This window comes from Neopelma chrysocephalum, unplaced genomic scaffold (genome assembly GCF_003984885.1).
Source record: "Neopelma chrysocephalum unplaced genomic scaffold, ASM398488v2 Primary Assembly neopelma1_26, whole genome shotgun sequence".
Taxonomy (NCBI): domain Eukaryota; kingdom Metazoa; phylum Chordata; class Aves; order Passeriformes; family Pipridae; genus Neopelma; species Neopelma chrysocephalum.
The window spans coordinates 29,188,499-29,209,423 of record NW_020897695.1 but is presented as its reverse complement, the minus strand read 5'-3'; the positions used below and the strand labels follow the sequence as shown (position 1 = coordinate 29,209,423).

The 20,925-nt window shown below is 38.3% G+C and overlaps 2 protein-coding genes across 4 annotated transcripts in view; both read left to right on the top strand.

Annotated features, from left to right (window-relative positions):
* E2F3 (E2F transcription factor 3) overlaps positions 1–14,628 on the top strand; it is a 42,992-nt gene extending 28,364 nt beyond the window's left edge. For 2 of the 3 annotated variants that reach the window (XM_027676041.1, XM_027676039.1), the window contains exons 2-7: positions 2,806–2,917; positions 5,182–5,401; positions 5,948–6,106; positions 9,090–9,204; positions 11,493–11,628; positions 12,357–14,628. In XM_027676041.1, coding sequence (XP_027531842.1) covers positions 2,806–2,917; positions 5,182–5,401; positions 5,948–6,106; positions 9,090–9,204; positions 11,493–11,628; positions 12,357–12,622 — 1,008 coding nt within the window. In that variant the 3' untranslated portion in view covers positions 12,623–14,628. Of the gene's footprint in view, positions 1–2,805; positions 2,918–5,181; positions 5,402–5,947; positions 6,107–9,089; positions 9,205–11,489; positions 11,629–12,356 lie in introns of all 3 variants that reach the window. The other variant, XM_027676038.1, reaches the window with a different exon arrangement.
* A 4,281-nt stretch (positions 14,629–18,909) lies between these two features.
* CDKAL1 (CDK5 regulatory subunit associated protein 1 like 1) overlaps positions 18,910–20,925 on the top strand; it is a 412,746-nt gene continuing 410,730 nt past the window's right edge. The window contains exons 1-2 of the mRNA XM_027676037.1: positions 18,910–18,963; positions 20,118–20,155. The gene's annotated coding sequence lies outside the window, so the exon portion shown is untranslated. The remainder of the gene's footprint in view (positions 18,964–20,117; positions 20,156–20,925) is intronic.

The following is a 20,925-nucleotide window of genomic DNA, read 5'->3' as shown; positions in this document are numbered from 1 at the left end:
CTATCTCTCCCTGTCATTGGGATGCTTTGTGCTGGTATCCTTTGGCTTGTTACTTTTTAGCCGGTCCCACATATTGTGTCAGGTGATTGTGCATGCTATGATTGATTGAACAATGCAATAAAGACAAATAATACTAATTTGTACAAATAGTGCAAATAATGAATATAGTGCTCTAGCAGAAATAAGTTATACAAGATATTTTTAAAAGGGTCATTGATTTTGCTGAGCACAGATCTTGAACTTCCTGAAGGGAAGCCTGATAGGGGAAAGCACTATGAATAATTTTGGAGATGGGAGAGAGAAACTGTGAGTCACCCAGGATCCTGTAAAGACAAAGGCACTAGAAAATTTTTGGTCTGTAATTCAGGAAAGAAGAAATTGAGAGAATACACCATTTCAGTCCTGCGTCTTATGAGTTATGTAGTTTGTAAAACAGGGAGGGGAAGAGAGCACTTACTGAGTGACGTGTAACATCGGGCCTGATATTAAGCATTCCTCAGAGTTTGCTAAAATTGCCTGTTGGTAATCAAGATCTTTTAAACCCCTCTAAAATATTTTGCTCTGTGCCTCTCTCAGGCTTTCTGCATGCTTTGGACCCTGAAAAACTACTATCTTGTAGCACTCTCTGTCATTTGGTATTTTTCCTGAAGCCAGTCACTAGTCCCACATTGTCCACAGGTACAGTATGCTGGTGAGATTGACCAGAGTATGTTGTTTGTAGTAACCCCAGCACATGTAGACAGGCTTGTGCTGCTGTGTGCAGCCAACGGATGCTGTTTGTGTTCTCTCTGATTATTTGAAGTTCATGGGAGAAACTTATAAGTCTTTAACCACAAAAGCAGAGGCAAAATACTGTTGTTTGTGTCTTGCAAACAAGTTGAGACAAAAAGTTTTGGTGTATAGTCCAAACCTAAGTTTTTCTTCTGATGGAGAGAGCTGCTACAAATCTCTGGATTTTAAGTCTTAAGCACTGCCCCTCCTTCTCACACCTGGTTTTGAGATTCTCTTTTATCTTTAATTGTATCCCTTTAGCCTAGTCTTCCCACGCCCTGAATTGTTCCCTTTTCACCCCTCCTTCCTTTTCTCTTATAGTTCTCAGGGTGGAAAAACACTTACTTAAAAAAGTGTGAAATGTATTTCTCCCTGTGGAATAGCTGTAATCTTAATTTAATCCAATTACATTGGCTAAACATATTAGCTGGATGCTTTTGTTAACAGTTGACCTTTCTAAAATCTGTGTCCTTGGATTACAGAGCTGAGCAGAGCAGAGGTGTTTCAGGCCTTTGGAAGCTGCCACCAATGGTCTGCTGGGAGTGCAGTGCCTATGTTGGTCAGGAGGATGCAGTTCAGTTTTCCTCTGTCACCAATGAATTTTGTGCCCCTTCGCACAAAATGTAGAGAAGAGTGGCTTGAGTGCTCTCCACATGCTGTTACACCGTGGGCTTGTACAAGTTTCATGTGCTTTAACTTGCCTTTTAATAAGTTTGAGGTTTGCAAGTGGAATCCAATACAAAGATGTTAGTTAGCTATCCATAAACAAATTTGTATAAATTAATTTATTTAGAGCTTTCTCTTGGTCACAGACCTAAAGTAAAATGTGTAAGACAAATCCACAATATAGATATATCTGTATACAACTCCCTAGCAGAATGTATTATTTTGTCTTGGTTCACTGGGGAGCAGAATATTATCCAACCCTTTGGGGTGAGTCTAAAAAACAAGCAAATAAAGTACCCTGAGTTACTCTAAATTACTCTACCTAACTGAATAAACAACATTCTTCAGAAGCATTTATTTGTCTAAACTTGATTACAGAGACAAAACTTCTTTTTCTTCTTTTTCCTCTGTCTTCCAGGTAATGTTCTTTCTATTGTTAGGATAACAAGTATCCCCAGATTTCATTTCAGTAACCTGAGTGGCATGGAAGGGTATAGAATTGTTTCCAAAGATAGTATATTGTGTTTCTGTCTAGGAACATTGCAGTTTGTCTGTGTGTTGCATGGTTTAACAGTTTCATAATTCTTTTCATTATTGAAGATGTACACAGCTTTCCTTTGAGCTGAATGCAACATTTAGCTGATTTTCAGGCATCATCTTTCTCATAGTACTTTTGCTCTACCTTGCTTTTATGTAGGCAGCTTTAATGCACATGCTAGTTAATGGGAAATAAATGTAGTGATTGTGCTTTCAATAAGGACAACAGTTGTTGAGAGGCAGAGGAGAAGAGTTGTTCAATGCTGCTTTTGATGTCATGTCTTGTATTTCACTGATGGAAAGTTCATAGGTCCTCTCAAAGCCATCCTTTCAAATAGTGAAGGAAAAACATAACTTGCACTAATACCTGTGCACAAACTGAGATGGATATAAGGTGTTTTTCAAAAGATATGTAGCTTTGTGGGTTCATACATGTGTGTGCTTGAGAAATTGATTGTCATTGTTTTTCTCAACTAGAATGTTTTCAAGTGAGAGTCAAAATCTTTCATACATATTTAAGAAGGTCCGAACTAGACTGAAATACACTATGCAACTGTCACTCAGCTTTTCGAATTTAAAAAAATTGTTGAATTTTCCAATAAAAACGTCATCAACCTAGCCTTTGAGAGTGACATATTTAAGTCCACCTTAGGATTCCAGTAAATATTCAGATTCCATTGTGATGCATATGAGCTATGAACCTGTCCTGATACCTTGCTGCGAAAAGTTCACTGCTGTCTGCCTTTCCTATAGCCCCAATATTGTGTTTGATAAAGTGAAATACACTTCTTAACTGTCCATAAATTTTTAAAAAATTGGGGTTTTTGACAGGCAAAACGAAGGCTGGAGCTAGGAGAAAGCGGCCACCAGTATCTTGCGGAAGGACTAAAGACTCCAAAGGGGAAAGGAAGAGCTGCAACAAGAAGTCCGGATAGTCCAAAAAGTAAGAGAACTTGTACCATGCTGTACAGCACAGAGTTTTTTATTTTACTAGCTTGACATTGGAGCGAACAAATACAGCAGGCTGCATTACCAAGCTTAGAGAGTGTGTTTGTTGCTCTTCTCACCTGGACATGCATACAACTCAACTCCACAACGGGCAATGGACAACAAGTTTGCAGCATGCAGAGGTTGCTGCGGAGCTGCTGAGAGGCTGCAGAGGCTCCTGGCTTCCAGGTCTATCCCTCTGTCTGCTGGGCAGCCTGCATCCTCTCTACCCAGGGCCTCCTCTTCAGCCAAGGACATGATATTGGGATGCCTAGAGAGGCAGATGCTGAAAAATGAAGGTATTATGATGGAATGAAACACAGAGTTATTAGGCAAGGCTCATCAGGCAAGCCTCCTCCTTCCCTGATGGAGTTACAGCAGCTGGTTGCGAGGGCTTCTTTCCCTGGGCAGGTATTTGTAAAGAGTGGTAGCTGCGCCTCAGCAGCATGGTACAATAAATGCTCTTTTTGAGCTCTGAGCTGCCTTCTCTCCCTGCGATATGACTGGACAATTACTCCTGCTGCCTGGGTGCTCTAACTACTAATTTTTTCATATCTGCATTGCCTTGGGCAATGGGTTTCTTGCAGCATGAGTTGGAGGCTGTAGCCTTGCTATCTTGTTTGGAGGATTTCAGCAGGAGAATTAGGCTGGCAAAGGGAGGCAAATGGGGAAAGGAGAAGACTGGGGCAGCAATGGTAGTGATTGAAAAGCAAGAAACGCAAAGGGGTACATATTTGTCCCTCCTCACCAGCCTACTTGTTTCTATTGAGGCAAATAGGAAAAGTGAAATTAGTTGAAGATACAGTGTTAAAGCATAGAAGTTAAACAACCACAGTTGTTTTAATTAAACTGCACTTCGTTAAACTATATTAAATTGAAGTGGATTCTCATAGAAATTCAGTACTGTTTGGTGCATAGGATGCTGCTGCAGTGTGGATAAGGCTGTACAAAGAACGTGGTGCATGCCATTTAAGGTGGGGGTCAAGTAGCCTCTTGCCCTTATCACTCTGATCCTCTTACTCAATTCCAAACTCCAAAGAAAAACAAACAAAGCAACCACTCTACTATAAATCCACAAGATCACGTGTGGATGTGAATGAGATTTAGATTATATGTTAGGAAGAAATTCTTTACTCAGAGGACGGTGAGGCTCTGGAACAGGTTGCCCAGAGAAGCTGTGGATGCCCCATCCCTGGAAGTGTTTCAAGGCCAGACGGGATGGGGCTCTGAACAACCTGATGTAGTGGAAGGTATTCTTGCCTATGGCAGGGGAGTTGGAACTGGATGATCTTGAAGATTCTTTCCAACCCAAGCCTTTCTATGAATCTTCTTCCATTTCCCAGTACAAACAAGCCTTGAATCTACCCAAGAAGGAAATACAGCTAGCTGGTTCTCTTTGCAAACATGCAATGTCTTGGTTTTCATTGAAAAGCCATCATGTTCTTCAAAATATTTCAGTGTAGTCTAAAGATTCACTCTCAGGTAGGATTTCAGTTTTGACTGACTTGTGCAGTTTAATGTGTGACCCAATGCTTGAAAACGTGAAGATCACCAGATCAGCCTAAAATCCATCCTTCATAATACTGGGAGCAAATGAAGGGTTTGAGATATACCAGCCCAGCAGACTTGTAATAATGGCTGGCTCATTTACTTTGACAGAAAGACCTGAAACATTTTGAATTAGAAATCATTCCAATCCAAGTATTTAAAAGTTTAGAAGTATATAGAAGCTACCTTTGTGCATAGAAACCATGAGTTGCCCAGTAAGGTCCAAACCGCTTGCTGACTTATAATTTAGAAGGGGGCGAAATCAAACCCTGATGAAAGCTGGCTATCGGCCTGATGAAGGATAGTCATAGGGGTTTATTTTTGGTTTTGCTGCCAGGATAATTACATGCTAAAAATACTATTACGAATTCACGTAGTGAAAGCCTAAGTAGAATATTGCTATATGTATCTGTTGAACTAAGGGAAATATTTGCATTTAAAAAATATATATGTTTGCTCATGTACCTGTGACTTTTGGAAAAGTACATCTTGAAATACAAATAAATATGTAGTGCTAAGTTGTGTTTTAATGCAGAGGTTTGAGAGATGTCTTTAGTAAAAATGAAAGACATATCTGTAATATATAACCTTTCGTTTCTGGATGCTGCTTTCAGAACCAAAACCAGAGAAAAACTGATTTAACTTTTTGCTTTGTTTTCTTTTCTTTCCAAGCTCCAAAATCTCCTTCAGAAAAGACTCGGTATGATACATCACTTGGCCTTCTTACAAAGAAGTTCATTCAGTTGCTGAGCCAGTCTCCTGATGGTGTCTTAGATTTGAACAGAGCAGCAGAGGTCCTCAAGGTGCAAAAAAGGAGGATTTACGATATCACCAATGTACTGGAAGGCATCCATCTCATTAAGAAAAAATCCAAAAACAACATTCAGTGGATGTAAGTATTCATTATCCTTTTCCATCCCTGCTGGCTGATTTCACTGTCACAGTGCAGCAGTGTTTTTCTTCTCCCACCTTCCATTCTAACACTGCTCTAAGGAGTCATCCGAAATGCCTTCCACTAGGATAAAGTTTTCTTTTTCTGTTAAAAAAGTGTGTAAAAAGCATTTGTCATGGAAATTAGAAACCTGTCTGAATACTGGATTGACTCATTCACGTCTGCAGGTGAAGTAGGTTTTCAGGTATCCATCTCTACCTACCGCCTTCCTCAGCTTTTTCTAGTGCGTGTTTAGAAAAAAGATTTAGGAAGTGCTTAGAAATATTCAACTTCTCCATCTTGGTGGCAGTTCCAAAATATGTTGTCATGACAAAAAGATGCTTTTTTCTGGAAAGCATAGTTTATGTTGATTCGCTATGGGTGAGTTTGGAGAGAAAGCACTAAGAACTTGATTTTTACTGTCACACCCTGCCTCTCCCCTTTTCCATAGTATAGGGCCAAATTTTACAAATGCTGAAAGAGTGTCTTCCTTTTCTATATCTATAGGGGCTGCAGTCTGTCAGAGGATGGTGGCATGCTGGCACAGCGTCAAGGCCTCACAAAGGAGGTGACTGAACTGACTCAGGAAGAGAAAAAACTGGATGAGCTGATCCAAAGCTGCACCCTGGACCTCAAGCTGCTAACGGAGGACTCAGAAAATCAGAGATATCCTTTTTCCCAAAACTTCAAAGGTGGTCAGTCTCCTTGCTGTGCCCAGCAATACTGGGAGAATTCCTCTATTTAGTGTGATAGAAAGCATCAGAAGTTTCAAGAAGTTGGCCAATAGGTTTTAATGTATTTTGATATAAAAATACTTAAGAAACTTGCACCTGTAATGCTTCTGGAATGTTAAAAAAAAGAAGAAAAGATGGTGTATGATGGAGACTGTTAACATTTCTGTTCTGTTCACATAGAGTATAACCAAGAATCTAACTAATTAATGAGTGAAAATATCAAATAGCCCTGTAGTTTTTTTCAAGTATTTTGAGCCTAGAGCAAACCCCAGTTTTATGTGTTCAGAAATTATAAAGACATGAAGAGAAAGTCTTTGGTAGGATAACAGAGTTCTCTAGTCATTACTTAATTTTTTACTTTTTTATTTTATTTTAAGCTGATGTGTATATAAATTACAGGCATAGAGAGGAAAATAAAGTTGGGATTCAGTTTAGTCTGAAACTTGCAACAAATTTTCAGATTCCTCTGGTTAGACAATCTATAATAGAATATCATAGACAAAGGTTTTATGAGGTCTCAATATGTCTTAGTCTGAATTGTTTAATGTAATAGCAATACTCAATTGCATAAGGTTCATATGACTCATTTTGGCTGTTAATACCCTTTATAATTAACCAGTTCACCTTTTCACTAATTTCCCACCTATTAGCAACACAAGAAAGCATTTTATTAAACGCTGATGTGAAAACTTATTACTTTATGTAATGAGTAGTTTTTAAAGGGTATCTAATAAGGTGAACTTATTCTCTGTTCTGGAGGATAGGAAATAACTATGGGAGTACCAGTAAAAAGTACACAAACTAATTTAGCCTTTTGGCTGAATTTCATAGATATTTTGAGATGTAACCAAAGATCACCACAAATGGCATAGGAACTAGGGTAAGCGCTGCCTTCAGCTATGAGCATGATCCTCGAAGAGATGTAAGCAAGACGAAACAGAGCATTACAATTCTCTGGTTTTGTAGTGCTGATTGCTGTAGCAGAGATCCCGGCCCAGCCGTTGCTGACTGCCATGGGGATAGGTGAGGAGGGATCAGCATTAGCACTGTGTTGGCCTCATGCTTTTGGATTTAGGGGAGCATGTTTCCCAAATCCTCTGTGACTCTGATAATACTAGTGGTTATTGAGAAAGGAATGCGTAAGTGTGAAACCTGGAGATGAATCTGAGTACTGTCTTAGGCTCACCTCACTGAAGTCTGACATGAGGTGACCTGCTGAATACTCATGGAACCGAGAAGATTCTTCCTTTCATTAATTGCTACAGGCAAAGTTTCTGCTTTTGAAGCTCTTTTTTCTTTTACTTCACCATTAGGTAGTGTGCTTCCTTGTCTCCCTAATAAAGAGAATCAGAAAGTAACTGGTTGCTACCTTGAATGTTTTAGTTTATGCCCAGCATTAGCATGAGGGAGCCCTTAGCTGGAGTGGTGAGGATTATTTGAAAACCATAAAATTCTTTCCTTTGTTCGTATAGTGACAGTCACTGCTGCTGTAATTTGTACTCTGCCTTTGCAAACCTTACTAAACAAACAGTAGAAGCCTTGATAAAAGCCATTTGGGTGAAAGATGACCTGTCATTTTGCCTCTTGACCTGTTTGGTCTGAAATAGATGGAAGATGTATTGGTCATTTAAGCTTTGAGCAGTCTGTATTGCTGTACTGCACAGTAACAGTACACATTTACACTCCCAAAAAAGTATAATAAGTTAGGCTTTTATTTTTATGACATAAAAGTTGTGCTAGATACCTCACAGAAAACAAAACTAAGGAGCTGGAAGCACTTGCCTATGATCATGGCCATGTCATAGTTCTTTTCCCAGCCAAAGCAACTCTGTTACATGAATCGGTATGTGAGGCATCACCGTGCAGTAACCCACCAAAACACTCGTGATGATTTTGACAAATACATGTTGAACAGCAAAATATTCATATTCATTCCGTGCTTATACAGAAATTAACCTTCTGCACTGTCTAGAGGTTTAAAGTAGTTGTTTAAACAGGTTTTTAAAGGAATTTTATATAATATAAATTAGTATATAAATATATGAATGTTGTATAAATATTTATACATTTATGTTTCTATATATGTGGTATGTCTTATATACTTACGTTTATGAATTCCCTCAAATTTAAAATGAAATTTTGCTTTTTGTCAGCCTGGACAACAGAAGACCTCAGGGAGACCTTAAAGCACCTTCCAGTACCTGAAAGGGGCCTGCGGGAGGGCTGGAGAGGGACTTTTTACAAGGGTGTATAGTGACAGGACAAGGGGGAATGGCTTTACCTGAAAGAGGGTTGGTTTAGATGAGATATTAGGAAGAAATTCTTTACTGAGAGTGTGGTGAGGCACTGGAACAGGTTGCCTGGAGAAGTTGTGGATGCCCCATCCCTGAAAGTATTTCAAGACCAGGTTAAATGTGTCTCTGAGCAACTTGGTCTGGTGGCAAAGGGGTTGGAACTAAAGGATCTTTAAGGCCTATTCCAACCCAAACCATTTTATGATGCAGTGATATTGGGCATGTGCTTCTATAGCACACATCTGTAATTCCTGTACATTTTTTCTGTGATTTTCAGTTCTCCGCACTTTGACAGCAAGTGCATAAGAATTTTTGCTTTATGCAGTGTGTGAGTAATTTCAGATTGTTGAGCTTTAGCTTATGTAGTTTTACCTGTGTAAAGGAGGAGAGAGGCACTTAGCGTGGAGAATCCCTTTTGTTCCCTTAGTAGTGGCCCCAGCTGTTACATCGAAGGAAAGTTCTCACAAGGTGTCACGGCAATCACAGGGCAGAGAACAGAAAACCTTGGGCTAAGAGCAATGTAGCTATGAGAAAATGGAAAAATAATTCAAAGACTTCTACCTCTTCTAATAGTCTGAATGTATTGCAATCTGGGTTGGAAAGTTCCTTAACAGTGATTACATTAGCTTATGTGACGTATCAAGATATTCGAAAAATTAGTGGCCTTAAAGACCAAACTGTTATAGTTGTGAAAGCTCCTCCAGAAACAAGACTTGAAGTGCCTGACCCAGTGGAGGTAAGAAGAACCTGGAACTGTCTGCCAGGTTACATATAATTTTTCTATAGATGGAGCAAGTGTGTCTCGAGTCTTAGTGTGGTATCTGATGCCCAGACACACCATCCTATATTCATCTCACTTACAAAATTTAGAGATGTTTCTTTAAAAAATGAAGGGGAAACTTTAAAAATCATTTTACATAGGGCAATCATTATTTGTTCCTTTTCATTCACTTCCAGGTTTCTTCAGAGTAATCCACTCTATTTACAGATGTTTTCTTTTGCCATACTCTATATGAAGAAAAGCTCTTCCTTGACAAGTGAAATTTCCTTGGTTTGTAACCATGCAAAATCTTTGGAAATTCAACTTTGTTGTTTTAGTTTAAAAGTTCATGGATAACTCAATGCCTTAAGCATCTTGATGACTCATATTACTGATATCCTAATTTTTTGAAACATATGTTTTAATGTAGGATTTTGTTTTCTGAAGTATTACAGTTATTGTAGAAACTTGTGTTTTACTCCTAGAATGCATTCTTGCCCTTCCTTCTTCCATCATCATCATCTTTGCTTTATTGATTGACACTTATTTTAATTCTGTTGGTCAAATGTGAATAAATTTCACAAGCCGCTGATTTAGAGATTCAAAAAATGTACCTAATTTCTTCACTCAAGGAGCAACTAGAGATGGGGCTAACTCCCCAAACACCACTGTGTCTTGTTCATACCTCTTTGCATTGTTCCTTCATCCCTACCACTGGGCCAGTGAACTCAGCGATACCTATTGAGACTCAGCAGACTCCAGATTCCCTGTCACTTCTTTTCCTAAGATTATTCTGCGCTTGCTTAGGCAAGTTTCCATCCTTTTTTTTGTTTTCTCTGCCTTTGTCCTTAGTTTCCCCTTTGAACCTAGGTGCAGGTTTTAGGAAGAATAAATCATTTTGCTGCAATGAGGAAAGGATATTTTATCAATATCCATAAATATATACTGTTATCATTGCTTGCTTTCCTGTTTCTTTCCCCTGGGCATTATGCTTTGATTTTTAATTCAGTGAAATCAGGCAGGCAGAGAGAGATGCACACAATCATTAAAATTAGTTCTTAGACCTCCTTATCCTCTATACCCAACTTACTCATTTAATTTTCAGCTTCAGGCAGTAAAGTCCTATTTCCTTCTGTCATTTGCAGTTACATTTCAGTGTCCTTTTTTTGCGTACCTCAGTCACTCAAGAGTACCTTTTTTCAACTCCTGCTCTTCCCATCTCCTTTTTTCTAATTATCTATAACATTGCCCTAAGTAGTCTTAACTGTTTTCTCTGCCCCAGGGAATCCCTGTTCAGTTGGTGTTCTCCGCGTTTGTAAATGCTGTCTATTATGTTACGTAACTGTCAGAACACAAATAATATGAGGAACATTTTTTCAAAGGGCACAATAAGATGTATTTGAAACAAGTCTGTGAAGAGGTATATAATGCCTGTGTTCATGCTTTTTAGAAAACTATTAGAGCAAAACACCAGGAGCAGGTTTATTTGTAACTAGAGTAATTTATGATTTTCCATCATAACACAAGGAGCAAATTTGCAGGTTTTCTATGCCTAGGTATGTCATGTTGGTTTATTGAATCAATGTTGAAAAGGTAAGAAAAATGTAGCTTTCTGCGATGAATTAGCAGATCCTGTTATTCAGGACCACCATCAAAATCACTGCCTTCAGAGGGCAGAAGGACTTAAATAATTTTGGGTGAAGAAAAGGCATCTGGTTTGGGGGTTCTTTTGTTGTTTGGAAATGTTTCCCGATAAATAGGTGAACTTGCATATGGATGTTTGAGTTCAGTATGAATAAGTGCTGAAGTTTTTTAGGGGAGTGGAAAAGATGTTTTGGCATCCTTTAAAAGCAGAAACATTTACACAAATACATCCAATATTATTGTTATGAATAATAATAAAACCTGTGACTTGCCTCCCACAGTTCTATTCCATCAGAATGCTCCAGGTTATTGTGGTTGTAAAAAAGTGTTAGGAGTTCAATCCTTTATAAGTCTCTCATTATGATACACCACACAAAACGGTGGGCTTTTGAGATTTGTGCACTACAGACAGTGGAAAAAGCTTTTGTCTTCTAGTCTACAAGATACATCAGCCTAATTTTTCACATTGTGAAAAAAAGGCTTGGGGTTCTTTTCAGGTTCTTTTGATTAGTAAAAAATATATTCAAACACTGACACCCCAGTAAGAATTTACTCAGTATCATCAGTATTCTGTTCTGTTCATTGTTATAACACCTTACTGATGTTTGTTTTGTTAGCAGAGTGCATTGATACATTTATCTAGTACTCAAGGACCTATTGAAGTTTATCTGTGCCCAGAGGAAAATGATGCCCTCAGTCCAATGAAAACCTATAGTCAGGACCACAACGGAAATATTTCCAAAACCATTTCCAAAGGTAAAATTATTTCTTTGTAATACTAAAGGCCTTCCTTCAAGCTCACATTCAAGGTTTCATTTTGAACTTTAGATATCCAACTCTTATTTTTTGGCTTTATTTTTCTAAGAAGTGAAGAACTAAGGTACTGATGTTTCACTGTGCATTTCTGGTCTATGTAGCGGGAAATACGTTTTTCTCTCCATCAGTTGTTTAAAGTAAGCTTCCTATTTGCATATGTAACCAAAGTTATCATACGTAACCAAAGTTTAGGCAATATTGAAGAAAAAACCAATTTTGTTCCTTTTGCATTTTCAAATAGGACAGTAGCAGTAAAGATTCACCTCAAAACAAGAGGCAGAAATCTCTGTGTATATGTATATGCAGTTACACTGTATCACTAAAGACATCTGTTGCCTAGAAAGCTTTCACTTTTGACTATAAATGCCACTGAAAAATGGGCATCTCACTATTCTTGATTTATTCCCCCCATAGTTGTTTAAATATTTTTAAATAATTTTTAATAGAAAAATCAGAGATGATAGCAAAATGATCATTTTTGAGAAGCCCTTTGTGACATATCAAAAACAAGCTAGAAATTTTATAGAGGCCATTTTTTTTTCTTGAAATGAGGCTTTATGAAAGGTCCTTTATGCAGTGGTTATTTTGTTTGGTCTGATAGAAATTTTGATACTTCAATTGAGATTAAAGTTGATATCTTTTATTTTTTCTCTCCCCCCCGCTTACAGAAGTGGCTTCTGCTAACTCAGGACAAGGTGACTGCTCAGTAAATATGGCAACAATCTCTCCGTTGGCTTCTCCAGCCAACCTTTTACAGCAGACTGAGGACCAAATTCCCTCAAACTTTGAAGGACCATTTGTGAATTTGCTGCCTCCTCTGCTTCAGGAAGATTATTTGCTGAGCCTTGGGGATGAAGAAGGCATCAGTGACCTCTTTGATGCTTATGATTTAGAGAAGCTTCCTTCATTGGTGGATGAATTTATATACAGCTGATTGTCTTAAATGCTGTCCATATCTAAACCATGTTTTTAATGGAATCAAAAAACCTGCTGTCATTCAGAGTTGTCCTCTACTTACCATAAAATAGCATTATTAAATACACTAGGCTCTTGAACAGTGCTGATATTTTAATTGAAAACTCCCTAAAATGCTATAGACAAGTGAAGGCCTTTACAGCAAAGCCTTCTCCTTGACCCTGAGCTCCAGTGCCTTGCGAGTCAGCAGGTGCAAGCAGGTGACCATAAATCTTTTGTCTTCACACTCCTCCAGTCTCTGCTTACTGTGACAAGTGGGCTTATGGAGAAGGGCTCAATGAACTGGTTTAGTCCTCAATAACAATTTTATAATAGTATTTCAGGTCGTGCCTTCTGCAGAGAATGCATGTCTTTTGAGTGTCACAAGATAGATTGTACATGCAGTGAACGTGTATATGAAGTAATGCAAAAGAGTGAAATGGGATTCTTCAGCTACTTGTGGGAATGTTTAAATTGCTGTCATAATGCTCATTTTGAGCTGTGTATATGTCTCATTATGAGCTCAAATACTTATGTCCTTAAAAGCTTTTAATAAAAAGAAATACACTGTAAATGTAGTGTATATTGCAAATATTGAAAAGTATAAAGTTCTGCCACTTCTTGTAGTAATAAGAGATTTTTAAAAATGCTTGTGTGTGTGTGTGTGTGTGTGTGAAAGTAGTTTTTGTTGGTTGTTTTTTTTAAACTAGAACGAAGATGCACAGTTCAATTTTACTGCCCCCAGTGTGCATTAGAACTGGTACATGAATTTTTGTGGTACTAAGTGGGGCTTCGTGTTAAGTGCCTACTAGAGATGCACTGTGGGTTTCTTCCTCTATGGAAAACACTTATGCCAAGCTTTGTTTGTTCAATATATATCATATTTATCTCAGTGGGTTAGCTTCCTCTGCTTACAGCTTTTTATAATTCTCTTCGCCAGCAAAATGGAACTAATTTTTTTCCAAAGTACATAACTGTAAGTACCACATCAACTGAATTGCATTTATTTTTTGAAGATCTTTGCTAGTATAGTATAGTACCAATATTTATTTTTTGAATGTCAGAGGAATTCTAAGAAGTCTTAAATAATTTTTTTTTTTCTTGAGTGTAAAATATTTTGCCATGTTCTGGGCTAAATTAATGTAATGTTGATTAGATGATGCCCATGTAATCCTTTTTTTTGCATTACTGTTGTGCTTATCTGACATACTCAGAAAATTAGTACTATTTGTACTGTAGTAGAATGTTATGTATGCAGGTTTTCTGGTACCGTTGAGTTGCTGCTATGAAAGCTCACACATGAAAAGGCAAGAAGTCACAGTACTAATAAGAAAACTGTATGACTGTGTGAGTTTTGGAATATAACATGTATAAAGGGCAACACATAAAGAACTGTTAAACAGTGTTAAGTGTGTGTTTATATGTACAAATGTTTGCATAGATCATTCAGCAGTTGTATTTAATTTGATATATGTTCTCAACTCACACTTTAGTTATCTAGCAGTTTTGTACTATAGAATTAATTTGTAAACACTGCCAGAATATTTTCTAGCTGGTTTGTAATTTTTTAAGAGTTTTTTTAGATGTGGATCTGTAAATAAAATTGTAGTATTTAAAGTTTTTGTCTTGTGGAAGAGGAAAGTAAAAGTTGTGTGAGCATGAAGATTTTGCGAGACAAAGGGGCACTTTTGCGAGGGAAGAGAAAATGAAGACTAATGCAGACCATCTTTTTTTTTGTACAAATGAAATACTAATCTAAGTTAGCTTTGCATTGTATGCTAGTTTAAAAAAAAATGAAACCACAAACCTGTAAAATACTGTAAAAAAAAAAGAAAAAAACAACAAAAATAGCTTTTATGCTGAGTTTTGTAAATAGATTTATTAAAGGGTGACCTGTTCTCTAGCTGTGATCTTACCACTTCAAATGGATGTAATTTGAATAAATTTTGTATGGTAATGAATCAATAAAAAGGAGTTTTTTAAAGAGTTTAGATTTGTGTACACCTATTTAAATTCTTCTTACTCTTGGTGCCTATCATGCTGTTTCTTGAAACCTGTTCCTATTTTCATTATTAGGGCTCACACTCATTTGACACCAGATAGTCTCAATCCCATTTTTTATTATGCCAACAATAAGTTCATCATGGTTTTTATAAGCCAGAGTGAAACAAGAATAAAAGACACATGTACAGAGACACAGTAGGAAATCCAGAGGTTGAGATAACACAAGTTTATTTTTATTTATCCCCTCTTCTCCCATATGAGTTAGAAACAGACTTCTTGCAAACTTCATAGAAATTGTGTTATTCTAGGATTAAATCACATCAATGCAGTTCTGCTTGACCTTCCTACTGATAATTCTCTAAAGGTTTCCTAATTATAGCTCTGAAAAGAATTTCTGTTTTCTTGAGTCACCACCAACAGTCTCTTGCACCAGACATACATTTACAAACTCGTACATCCTTTCTGGTCTTGGTGTTGCACCTTTCTAGATACATGGCCATCCATAAAATCAAAGTAATATGGTTGATTGCTTAAATGTTGCACTTCTGAGCAAGCCATATGTGTCTTGTCAACTTCTGCACACTAGGAGAAGCTACTATTTTCTCTCTATGCACCTGTACAAATTCTAACTTCTGCATATAGGAGAAAGTACTGAAAGGAAGATTGCAAAGATCCTGTCTATATTCCTAATAAATAATAAAGGAGGGCTAGAGAAAATTGTGTTCTCTGATCTCCCTTTGAAGCAGAAATTACAATCTCTATCTGTCCTAACTGCCATAGCTCCCCGGCCTGTTCTCAGTTTCTCTGTTCTACAGCTGCCAGAAGCACTTCCTTATTTGCCCCTAGAATCTGCTACTAATTGCCAGTTTTCGTGTCATTTTCTCTCTCTTTTGCTTTTTATATCTGCTTTGCAAAGTTGGGATGTGCTGAGGTACAGATTAAAAAACCAGCCAATTAAAGTTAAATTAAAATTCTGCTCCTCTGACCTGAGTTGAGGTGTACCTTAACATTATTCAGTGTACAAGTATTTGTTTCAGGGAGGTTTTATTGGGGCCTCTGTGCTGCATTCCTCAGCTGCTGGCAGACAGAAAAGGTTTCAAAGAAATCTGTCAAAACTGGTCTGAATGACAGGCAACTATTTACTCCTTTACACACAGGAAAAGAGTTAAAAAAAACAGGGGAAAAAAAGGGGGGGTCATGCTCTTGAACCTATAGTTAAAATTCATCCACCTGCAAGTGACAAGACACCATCACTTTCTATTCTTTCTGACTTACACCTGAAAGAATAAATTACATCATGATCTTGAGGCAGACATGAACAATTTTGTTGTAGAAAGAAAGTAGACATGTAAGGTACATTTTGTAGCATGAGATATTGCTACATGTTCAGAAGCATCAAATTTAGCAGTATATGTCTTTTTCTTTTCCCCTGTATGTAACACGGTTAATGCACAATGCCATTAGTGTTCTCGGATCCCACAATTTTTAAGATTAAGTGAACCAAGAGCCTGCCTAACAAAGTCAATGGAGTGATACTAACAAAAGCATAAACAAGTAGAATCCATCTCCCCATTCTGCTTTTCTTCCTGAAGCAAAATCTGTCTGGGTATTATGCTATAGCTAAGCAATGATCAGCAGAATGCTTTGCCTTTATTAAGTCTGAGAGTTTCAAAACCCACTATTTTCTTTCGAAAACATGACAGGAAGAAAGTTTCACATATAACAGACTAGGTTGTTACCAATTCTGAGTGGTGCTGAATGTTGCTCACAAACAATGAGCCAGATTCTCCTGAATTCCAAGAATAGAAGAAAAAAATCTGATTTCTTGTATCTATTTTAGGACTCTCCATTTTTTCCTCAATACCTTCCCACTTATTTCTACCCAGAACTGCATGTTAGTTATCAGAGAATAAGGCTGCCATATAAAAATTGAGCCCTCACCTCTCTGGCTGTTTCCCTTCCCTTAAGATTGTAGTTGAGCTGCTCTAAAACAGCTAAGGATGTATCTCCTACTAACCATGAGCTAAATTTGAGATTTGGATTTTATTTTCCTAGTAGTGTATTTTCCAACTACCTACTCTTCCAAAACCTGTAATGACTTAAGATGGTACCCCAGCCCAAGGCTGGTGTCTTCAATTATACCACCCCTGAAGAGCAGGAAGTAAGGTATGCAGGCAGCTTGGAAAGGATGTATTCTAAAGCTGTTCCTTGGACATTCAGGGCACTGGAGCATGTATGCTGCCAGCCTACAGAAGGTCACTACTGGGAGTTGTACTGCCAGCCACTGTCACTTAAAAAGCAGTTTTCCCAGATAGGTACAGATAAACTTTCTTCCTGCGATCAGGAGGTAGTAGGGAATCATCTGCTTTCTTTTCTACCTGCTGTGCTACCTGAAGCCTGCATGCATTTTTATTTGTTACTATGAATATGCTACAAAGTAATTTAGATTTGTGAGCTTCAAAAGCACTGGAAGGGTGCCTTCCACGTTGTGGCTACATCCTAGGACTGAACAGAACTGTGCTGGCACAAGGGCTACTTGATATTATGAATTCTTGGCAGCGGGACAAAGTAAAGCCTCTGCTGGATCATGCTGAAACTGATCAGCGTGGCCCAATTATGTCACTAGGTATGGGACTCCTGGGTTATTCCTGCCTGGGAGCTGCTCTTGGAGATCACTGCCTAACCTTAATGAGCAGTGTTTGTCAATCTTGGCCATTTGGAGATTTTTGGTTATGTCTCACAGGCCATCTGTGCTTTGCTCTTTTAGTCAACCATAAACCAGCACTGGTGTCTGCCCTGTTTCATTTAATCAGAGAGGTAACACTTGGCTAGTCAGGACAACTGTGAGGTAGTGCAGTGCCATGTTCCCAGAATAGAGAAGTTGAATTCAAGGACTGCATGTGAAACACTTAGAAAACTGAATAGGGGAAGCTGAAAAGAAAAAACAAAGAGAATTGCTAACCTCAGTAGGATACTGACTGGTTATATGGATATCATTACTTACTGACATAGTAAGGACTTCTTACATGATACTGTGTAGGACTATGTCTGAAATAGATCAACCTGATCACCGACTTTGAAATGTTTTCCTCCATTCTCTTCTGGGCTAAAAGTGCCACAAAAATAACAAATTACACATCATACTGTGTCTCACTGAGAGTATCTCTGAAAAGTACTTGTGTGCTTAGACAAAGACCAGTCTCAAAGGCAAATATATCTTAAGCTGTAACAATGACTCTATCATGAAGCCAGGGTGATATTAATAGTGCTCAGTCCTGCCCAGAAAGATTTGTTCTTAAAGGTCAATTTAAACAAAGTGCTTATTTCTTTCTGTCCCAGTTCCCCTCTTCAAAATGCTCCTGTTACTTTGTTCTCATTGTTATTTTTTTTTTTTTTGCCTGTGAACATTGTCAGATAAGCATGGCATAAAATAAGCACCATTTTTTAAGTAAAAGGAGGGGGAAGTGATATTCATAAGCAGAAGTTGCCAAGTTTTATCAGCGAGCAGACCAATAGACCTGTTCTGGAGTATACTCAGGGTTTTCATTATAGTATCTGAGGGATACTATAATCTGCTATCAGGAGAATAAAATGATTCCAAAGCCTCCTTCTAAAAAGAGCAACTAATGTTCAAAATGCAATTACAAGAAATGGTGACTTTTACACCCCAAAGCTGATTATCTCGAAATAAAATAAGTGTGTTAAAGATACAATGTAAACAACCTTTTTAGGCTAGCTGTGTATATTAATAATGAGGAAATAATATTATGCCCACATGCTATAGCACTTTGATTGCCAAGGACACTATGCACTTAATAATCTGTCTGCTTCCTAAATATCAATAAGAAAAGTTGTTACTAGCCTGAAGTTAGAGGAAAACAAAGCCAGAAATTTTGGCCATCTCATATTACATATTTTTATATGTAATATCAATGTCTTTCAGACTATTCAGAAGAGTAGCTACTAGCATTGTATTTTGAGGAAATTAACGATTAAAATTAAAATAAAATAAAAAAAAAGCCTTGCGGTCAGAAGAGGAATGAATAGCTCATCACTCATCTGGATCAGATACATCAGAATCCCAACTGGTTTAACTGGAAACGCTATGCTAATTTCCCAATTAAAACAGAGGTGGATGCCTCCAGGGATTCGGGAGGCACTCCGGTTGTCCCGCTGAGGGACGGCGCTGCCTTGTGGCGAAGCGGCGGCGCCTCGCCCGCCTCGCTGTTGTGGCCGCCGCCGGCCGCCGTCGTGGCGCCGCTGCGCGCGCGGGGCAGCGGGGGCGGGGCGCGATGGCGGAGACCAGGAGAGGAGCGGGTGAGTGGCGGGGCCGGAGCCGGATGGGGCCTTCTCCCCCCTCTCTCTCTCCTCCTTCTCCCTCTCCCTCTCACTTTCCCTTTCCCAGGCGACTGCCCCTCGCCCCTGAGTTGCCCCTTGCCCAACTTTTCCCTGGGAGCTTGGTGTGGGCCCGTCTGGGTGGCTGTACTTGTGTGTATATATATATATATGTACATATATACACACATATACACACACATGTACATGTACACGTACATATATATAATAGTTGGTCTCGCTGTGTATTAACGCTACTGCTTTCTTCTGCCCCGGGATTTCATCCCCGGGCTTTACCGGAGACACCTGTGGGTAAATAGAGGGAAAAGAGCGATCGTCTTCCACCTGCATGGAATTGTTCTCTGTGTGGAAAGCCCTCCCGTGGTATGTGCAAGGAGGTTGAGCAGGGGTGACTGAAATAGGCTGGTGCAAGGGGAGTTCTGTTTGTGTCAAGGCGTTAAAACCGTTTTTATTATGGTTTGGTTTTTGTTGGTTATTTTTTTTTTATTTACTAGCAGTCATATTGTTAAAGAGGAATGAAAAGTTCTGTATGCGCAGCTTGGTACTATGAGAAGAATACCCTAACTTCTAGTTTTGTTTTTGCCTCTGATTTCAGTCAGTCTATCAGAATAGCTGCAGAAATCTGTGGTTATTTATTTACTTCTTCCATGTGCATTTAACTAGTGCAGACATCGAGTTATCTGTTTTAAAATAACTTCACAGTGTTTGTAATTGAAAAAAAAAAGTTGTGGATGGCTTTACCTAAAATTTATTGTTAATCTCTTTCCCTTCTTTCATTTAAAATTTTAAACCCCTCATTGAAGATGGAAATCTGGAAGAGGTCTGAGATAACGTAGATACGTCTGACTTTGACAAAAATGGCTGTATAAAAGAAGGACAAAAAGAATGATGCCTCTGCTCAGGGGATAGGGAAAGTGTGGCTCCTTGTTCCACCTTGTCAGACAGTCAGTGTGTGTACCCAGTCAGATGAGCTCACACTGAGCAAGAAATGTATTTCTGCAAAGGGAGGACGAATGCTTCTGGGACAATGATGTGAACTCATGGTTTTCTGTCTTCTAGCTTTGCTCCTTCATGCCATATCTTTTTTCCTTTTTTTTTTGTTTTCCCCCCCACAGGATTCCTATCCAAGAGGATTTAGACCTTGCTTAAAAAGGTAGGAGTTTTAATTTGGCTGTATTCTTTCTTTCATGGGCCACTGGAATAAGCTAAGCTTATTTGCTTTGCTAGCTGCTCCATTATATTGGATATTTTTCTGGAAGAGAGAAAAGAACAACAAATCAAAACTTTTTTTCCCTCCCATGTACTCAGTTGATAACATTACCTATTTGTACATCCTATCACTGGTATGAAATAGTGTAAGAGATGTCACCTCCCCCTCATACCCTTTATTGCTGGACTTTTCACAGCAGTGTATTTTTGTTCATCCTTTGCTGCATTATTTTATAGATCCTGGGATTTTTATCAAGATGAATGCTTAAATAGCTGTGGCAGATGCATCCTCTTTGTGACATCATTCTACTCCTTTTTAAGTTAAACACAGATGTTTTGGTTCAGGTTACATGAAGTTTTATTTTGAAGTATATTTTGAAAGATTGACTGAAGGACACATACTGGGAAAATGCAGAGGTGCTTAACTTCTTATGTTCTGCAATAATTCATTTGCAACATCTGGAAGTATCTTTATGCCAGTAGTTAATCTTCTGTTCCTGAAATCTGGTTTTAAAGAAATTAAAGCCTCGGTTGTTTTGTTCTTCTCTGTGAGATAGGAAAGTGTTGTATTTTCCCTGTAAACTCTGTGAAATGCCCTTGCGTGATTTCCTTTGTAAATTGTTGAGATACATAAAACCCCAGGTTTCCAATAGTACATCAAGCTATATTCTAATTAAGAGTTAGTTACACACAGCACAGTGTGAGATGTGCATT